This window comes from Tachyglossus aculeatus, unplaced genomic scaffold, assembly GCF_015852505.1.
Source record: "Tachyglossus aculeatus isolate mTacAcu1 unplaced genomic scaffold, mTacAcu1.pri scaffold_12_arrow_ctg1, whole genome shotgun sequence".
Classification (NCBI taxonomy): Eukaryota; Metazoa; Chordata; class Mammalia; order Monotremata; family Tachyglossidae; genus Tachyglossus; species Tachyglossus aculeatus.
This window is the reverse complement of record NW_024044858.1, coordinates 900,566-907,312: the sequence shown is the minus strand read 5'-3', so window position 1 is coordinate 907,312 and position 6,747 is coordinate 900,566. Positions and strand designations below refer to the sequence as shown.

At 56.0% G+C, this 6,747-nt stretch overlaps 1 protein-coding gene across 1 annotated transcript; it reads right to left on the bottom strand.

Annotated features, from left to right (window-relative positions):
* On the bottom strand, positions 1 to 2,589 carry FAM166B (family with sequence similarity 166 member B). Its single transcript, XM_038742481.1, has 5 exons — positions 2,482 to 2,589; positions 1,813 to 2,036; positions 977 to 1,101; positions 772 to 859; positions 1 to 632 (listed from the first exon to the last, which is right to left on the bottom strand). The coding sequence occupies exons 1-5, from the start codon at positions 2,535 to 2,537 to the stop codon at positions 418 to 420; spliced, it is 708 nt and encodes a 235-aa protein (XP_038598409.1). The 5' UTR covers positions 2,538 to 2,589; the 3' UTR covers positions 1 to 417.
* Between the last annotated feature and the right edge of the window lie 4,158 nt (positions 2,590 to 6,747).

The following is a 6,747-nucleotide window of genomic DNA, read 5'->3' as shown; positions in this document are numbered from 1 at the left end:
CGTATTTATCGAACGCTTAGTGCGTGCGGAGCACCGAACTGAGCGCTTAAGCCTAGGGTCTCAGGCCGGAAGCCGCTTCCGGAGCCTGCGGAAGCCCGGGCGCCAGGGTTAAGATTCCCAGGTGGGACCGAACTGGAATATCTGCCCTGGGGCCTCAGGGGAGCCATTCCCAGGGCTGAGAGTTTCAGTCCCGAGCCAGGTCAGCGTGGCCCGTCCACCTGTCTCGCCCAGGCCCCCTCCACCCCCGCCCTCCATCCTGTTACCGTTCGGTCTGAGCGGATGTCCCCGTCGCTCCTGTCGTGTCCACCCTATTTCAGACCGTGGCCTCCCTCGTGAGTGGATTCCCTTCGTCCCAGGATCCCCAGGGCTTGGTGCCGGGGTGGGCTGATGAGTCGGGACGGCCTCTCTGGCTGTTTGTCAGTCTCGGGCCGCCGGGCCCTCAACTGGCACGGGGCCCCTGGAGCGAGGCGGCCCACCCGGGGCTCCGGGGTAGGTGCTGTCGAGCGGCGGGAAGAGCTCGGCTTGACCTTTCCGTGGACCGGGACGCCTGATCTCCCGCAGAGCCTGGTGGGCGAGGACGGGGAATCCGGAGCCGAAGAGGAAGCGAGCGCCGGGCACGAAGCCAGTGAAACCTGGGGGGCACGGCGGGGGCGGAGCCAGTTCTGGCCATGATACTCCCCCTTCCTTCCCCCCAACCCATCTTCCAGAGTCCTCCACTCACTCCTTTGCCCACCCGGTCCGGGGTCCCCTTACCTACCCCCTCCTACTCACCTGAGACGAAGCCTTTACCGGGGTCCCCGTTCTCCCTTGAGTAAGGGGAGTCGCGGGGCGCGGTGGGCACACGTTCGGCTCTCGGGGGCTGTGGAGGTAGAACCAGACCTGTCCAATTCCTACCGCTGCTCCCCAGGAAGGAGAGGGCCTGAGAGGCCCCATCCAGCCGGATCATCCCCCCGGAATTCCTGGCCGGGGGCCTCACCTGTGACTTCAGGACTCTGGTCTGCTCCCTGGGCCTCACCCCGCGATGGGTAAACTCGCTCAGGGCCTGAGCACAAACCCGGCTGTAGCTCTTGGCAAAGATGGGCCGGGATCGGGGCACAAAGCCTGTGGAATGGGAAGGATGGATGGATGGATGGATGGATGGATGGTTGGATGGATGGACGGAGGGATGGATGGATGGACAGACGGATGGTTGGACGGATGGACGGACGGACAGACGGATGGTTGGATGGATGGATGGATGGATGGATGGACGGATGGTTGGATGGATGGATGGACAGATGGATGGTTGGACGGACGGACGGACAGACGGATGGTTGGATGGATGGATGGATGGATGGACGGATGGTTGGATGGATGGACGGACGGATGGATGGATAGACAGATGGATGGTTGGACGGACGGACGGACGGATGGACGGACGGACGGACGGACGGACGGACAGACGGATGGTTGGATGGATGGATGGATGGATGGATGGATGGATGGATGGATGGATAGATGGATGGACGGACGGATGGTTGGATGGATGGATGGACGGATGGATGGATGTCCCACAGAAGTGTGGGACAGAGCCCTGAGGCCGGGACCTTTGGGGACATCCGTCACAGACGTCAGGTCAGGGAGGAAGATTGCAGCGGGCTGGGGGGGCGAGGGAGGGGGGATGATCAGTGGAGTCGCTGGGGTGTGGGGTGGAGCCTTGGGCGGGGAGATGGTGGGACCTTTGGGGGCATGTGTGGCATGTCACAGATGTCGGAGAAAGATGAGCGGGGGACCAGAATCGTGTATCCAGAGGGAGGGGGAGGAAGACCATACCTGTGTACCCCGGAACCAGGTTGCAACTAAGTCTCTCATGTCCTGGCCAGGAAAGCCGTTCCTTCCTGGGGATATCAGGGCACCGCGGAGGCCGGGTCGGGGCCAGCAGCACAAAGCGGGTGGGGGGCTGGGCTGAGGCTGGAGGGTCCCGCAGCAGCCGGGCAGTCAAATGCCCATAGGTGTGGCCTAGGCTGAACCGGAGCTGGGGGCAGTGCCCGGAATACCTGCGGATACATTTCCTCGACCTCCTAACGTCTCCACATCCCCCTCCGCGCCCCTTCCCAGACCCCCTCGGCCTTCCCACCTCCCCCAAGCCATCTCGGACTGGGAAGGCTAGGGGTTCAAGGGCCAGTGGGGTGCGAAGGGGCCAGAGGAAACGAGGGATGGAGTCTCCCGGTGGGATCCCTGGGGATCCCAGACTAGGGAAGGGCAGGACCGGTCGCCATGGAGATGACAACACGCATCCGTACCAGTCGCAGGGCCTTACTACAGTCTTCGCAGACGTGACCCGGGCCCTTCGGCCCCCCCAGGACCCCCTCTCCATCTCTCAACCGGGCAGAGCCGAGGGAGGGGGCGGGAGGGGTGGTGCATAAGTGTGTTTTTGGGGGGAGAGGGTGAGAAGGGGCTCCTGACTCCAAGTGAATCAGGGAGAAGAGAAACCACGCTTACCCTGGGATGTGGTGTCGGTTTGGAGGGGTTAGCCCCGGGGGGAAGGACCCGGCCATGGCCCCCCACTCCCGGGACACTGTCTCTCCTCCCGGAGCGGGATGGGCGGGATGGGAGGAGCAGGAGCAGGCGGAGCGTTCTGCTCAATCCCCGCCCCTCCCCTCGGGAATGGGGCAGAGCGGGACAACTCGCTTCTTCACCCGGGGGCAGGAAGCCGGGCTTCATTGTAGCAGGAAGCCTCCTTCCCACGCTCCTAGCCGCGACCCCCGCCGGGATGCCCCCAAAATGTTTTCCCTTCTGCCAGGCCCCGCCCTGGCCCGTCCTTCCCGGCCGGAGCTTTGTCTCTCGGCGCCTCTTTGTGTCCTTCCCAATCTATCCCTCCTCCCTTCCTTCCCCCTCCTTTCTCCCTCTCCTCTTCCTTCGCCCTTCTTACTCCCCCTCTCCTTCCTCACCCCTTCATCCTTCCTTCTCCCTCTCCCCTTAGCCCTTTTTCCTCCCTTTCCCCTTCCTTCTCCCTTTTCCCCATCCTTCCCCCTTCTTTCTCCCTCTCCTCTTCCTTCGCCCTTCTTACTCCCCCTCTTCTTCCTCACCCCTTCACCCTTCCTTCTCCCTCTCCCCTTAGCCCTTTTTCCTCCCTTTCCCCTTCCTTCTCCCTTTTCCCCATCCTTCCACCTTTCTCCCTCTCCACTTCCTCTGCCCTTCTTTGTCCCTCTCCTTCCTCACCCCTTCACCTTTCCTTCTCCCTCTTACCTTCCTAACCCCTTCATCCTTCCTTCTCCCTCTTCACCCTTCCTTTTCCCTCTCATCTTCCTAACCTCCTCATCCTTCCTTCTTTCCCTTTGCCCTTCCTTCCCCCTTCCCCCATTCCTTCTCCCGCTTCCCCTTCCTTCCCTCTTCGCCTTTCCTTCTCACCTTCCTAACCCCTTCATCATCCTTCCTTCTCCCTCTCCCCCTTCACCCTTTCTCCCCCCTTTCCCCTTCCTTCTCCCTCTTCTCCTTCCTTCCCCCTCTCCCCTTCGTAACCCCTTCATCCTTCCTTCTCCCTCTCCCCCTTCACCCTTCCTTCTCCCTCTTCCCCTTCCTTCCCTCTTCACCCTTCTCCCTCTCCCCTTCCTAACCCCTTCATCCTTCCTTTTTCCTCTCCCCTTCCTTCCCCCTTAGCTCTTCCTTCTCCCTCTCCCTCTCCCATTCCTCGTTCCCTTCACCCTTCCTTCGCCTTTTCCCTTCTGTCCGATGGGTGGAGGCCTGCGAGGCTGCAGGTCATCTGGGACCATTATTCAAAAAGGAAGGTAGGTCAGGAAACCGGCAATGTCTCCGCCGTTGGAGAGGCGATTGGCTGCTTTGTGTCTAAGGCACAAAGAGAGTGAATCGAGGCAGAGGTCCACCCCGCCTCTAGTCCCAGACCTGCCCCTGCTCTCCCAGCCCCCCTCCCCTGGCCAGGGAGGTACTGATCGATCGATCAATCAATCAATATTTATTGAATGCTTACTCTATGCAGAGCACCGTACTAAGTGCTTGTAAGAACACAGTACAACAGAGTCAGTAGACATGTTCCCGGTCCACAAGGCCTTTACATTTTAGCAGGGGAGACGGACATTAAAATAAATTAGGGCTACGTATATAAGTGTTATGGGGCTGAGGGTTGGATGAATATCAAGTGCTTAAAGGGTACACATCCAAGTGCCTAGGTGATGCAGAAAGGAAAGGAGACGGGGAAATGAGGGCTTAGTCGGGGAAGAAGGCCTCTTGCAGGAGCAGTGATTTTAATAATAATAATGATGATGATGATGATGATGATGATGGCATTTATTAAGCGCTTACTACGTGCAAAGCACTGTTCTAAGCACTGGGGAGTTTACAAGGTGATCAGGTTGGCCCACGTGGGGCTCACAGTCCTAATCCCCATTTTACAGATGAGGTCACTGAGGCCCAGAGAAGTGAAGTGACCTGCCCGAAGTCACACAGCTGACAAGTGGCGGAGCCGGGATTTGAATCCATGACCTTTCATTCATTCAGTCGTATTGATTGAGCGCTTACTGAGCGCTTGGGAAGTACAAGTTGGCAACATACAGAGACGGTCCCTACCCAACAGTGGGCTCACAGCCTAGAAGACCTCTGACTTCAAAGCCCGAGCTCTTTCCACGGAGCCACGCTGCTTCTCGGGGGGGAATTCTTTTCAGGGGGGATTTTAGGGGGACTTTGAGAGTGGGAAGAGTGATGGTTTGTCGTCTACGAAAAGGGAGGGACTTCGGGGCCAGAGGGAGGACGAGGGAGAGAGTCCGCGAGGCGACAGAAGGGCAGTGTTAAGAGGAGCAGAATGTGCAGGATGGGTGTTAATAGGAAATCAGGAGAGGGTGAGCTGATTGCGTGACTTAAATCCATTGGTAAGGAATTTCTGTTTGACGACGCAGAGGCGGATGGACGACCGCTGGAGATTTTTCAGGCCCCGGTGATCCTCAATGAGGTGCAACTGGGCGGCTCCGCACCAAGTCACCCCCACGGCTCTGCCTGTTCCCCTCTAGGGCCAGGACCTGCCTAGGGTGCCATGCGGTAGGCGAGCTTTCCCGATCCCGCGACCTCAGAACCCCGGCCTGAGCCGGGAAGCCGGAATATTCCCTACCCACTGAACCAATCCCACGGGGAGGGGGCCTTTCCCCCCGGCTACCCTGCCATGCCCCGTGGGCTCAAGTCGGGCTTGGTAGAAGGTCACGGGTTCTAATCCCGGCTCCGCCAGTCTTCTCCTGTGTGGCCTCGGGCAAGTCGCTTCACTTCTCTGTGCCCCAGTTACCTCATCTGTAAAATGGGGATCGTGAGCCCCACGTGGGACATGGACTGTGTCCAACCCAATTTGCCTGTATCCATCCCAGCGCTTGGTATGGTGTTTAAGAAATACCACAGTTATTATTCCTATTATTTAAAATATTTCTTCTATCCCCTTGCTCCCTGGACATGTGGGGGAGCCGGTTTTCGAACCCACGCCCTGTGCCTCCCCAGCCCAGCCTCTCTTTTTTTTTTGGTATTTGTTAAGCGCTTACTATGTGCCAAGCACTGTTCTAAGCACTTGGGGAGGTTACAAGGTGATCAGGTTGTCCCACGGGGGGGCTCACAGTTTTAATACCCATTTTACAGATGAGGTCACTGAGGCCCAGAGAAGTGAAGTGACTTGCCCAAAGTCACACGGCTGACAGCTGGCGGAGCCGGGATTTGAACCCATAATAATAATAATAATAATGACATTTATTAAGCGCTTACTATGTTCTAAGCACTGGGGAGGTTAAGGTTACAAGGAGATCAGGTTGTCCCACGGGGGGTTCACAGTCTTCATCCCCATTTTACAGATAAGGTCACTGAGGCCCAGAGAATAATAATAATAATAATGATGGCATTTATTAACCGCTTACTATGTGCCAAGCACTGTTCTAAGCACTGGGGAGGTTACAAAGTGATCAGGTTGTCCCACGGGGGGGCTCACAGTTTTAATCCCCATTTTACAGATGAGGTCACTGAGGCCCAGAGAAGTGAAGTGACTTGCCCAAAGTCCCACAGCTGACAGTTGGCAGAGCCGGGATTTGAACCAATAATAATAATAATAATAATAATGACATTTATTAAGCGCTTACTATGTTCTAAGCACTGGGGAGGTTACAAGGAGATCAGGTTGTCCCACGGGGGCTCACAGTCTTCATCCCCATTTTACAGATGAGGTCACTGAGGCCCAGAGAATAATAATAATAATAGTAATAATAATAATAATAATAATGGCATTTATTAAGCGCTTACTATGTGCCAAGCACTGTTCTAAACGCTGGGGAGGTTACAAGGTGATAATAATAATAATAATGGAATTTATTAAGTGCTAACTATGTGTAAAGCACTGTTCTAAGCACTGGGGAGGTTACAAGGTGATCAGGTTGTCCCACGGGGGGCTCACAGTTTTAATCCCCATTTTACAGATGAGGTCACTGAGGCCCAGAGAAGTGAAGTGACTTGCCCAAAGTCACACAGCTGACAGTTGGCAGAGCCGGGATTTGAACCCATAATAATAATGATAATAATAATAATAATAATAATAATGATAATAATAATGGCATTTATTAAGCGCTTACTATGTTCTAAGTGCTGGGGAGGTTACAAGGTGATCAGGTTGTCCCACAGGGGCCTCACAGTCTTCATCCCCATTTTACAGATGAGGTCACTGAGGCCCAGAGAATAATAATAATAATAATGATGGCATTTATTAAGCACTTACTATGTGCCAAGCACTGTTCT

Excerpts from the sequence above, each read along its gene's own strand:
- FAM166B (XM_038742481.1), bottom strand. The coding sequence starts at position 2,537 with ATGGCCGGGTCCTTCCCCCCGGGGCTAACCCCTCCAAACCGACACCAC. Across the intron at positions 2,037-2,481 it reads AACCGACACCACATCCCAGG|GTATTCCGGGCACTGCCCCC; the intron begins GTAAGCGTGGTT and ends ATGTATCCGCAG. Across the intron at positions 860-976 it reads CCAGAGTCCTGAAGTCACAG|CCCCCGAGAGCCGAACGTGT; the intron begins GTGAGGCCCCCG and ends CTACCTCCACAG.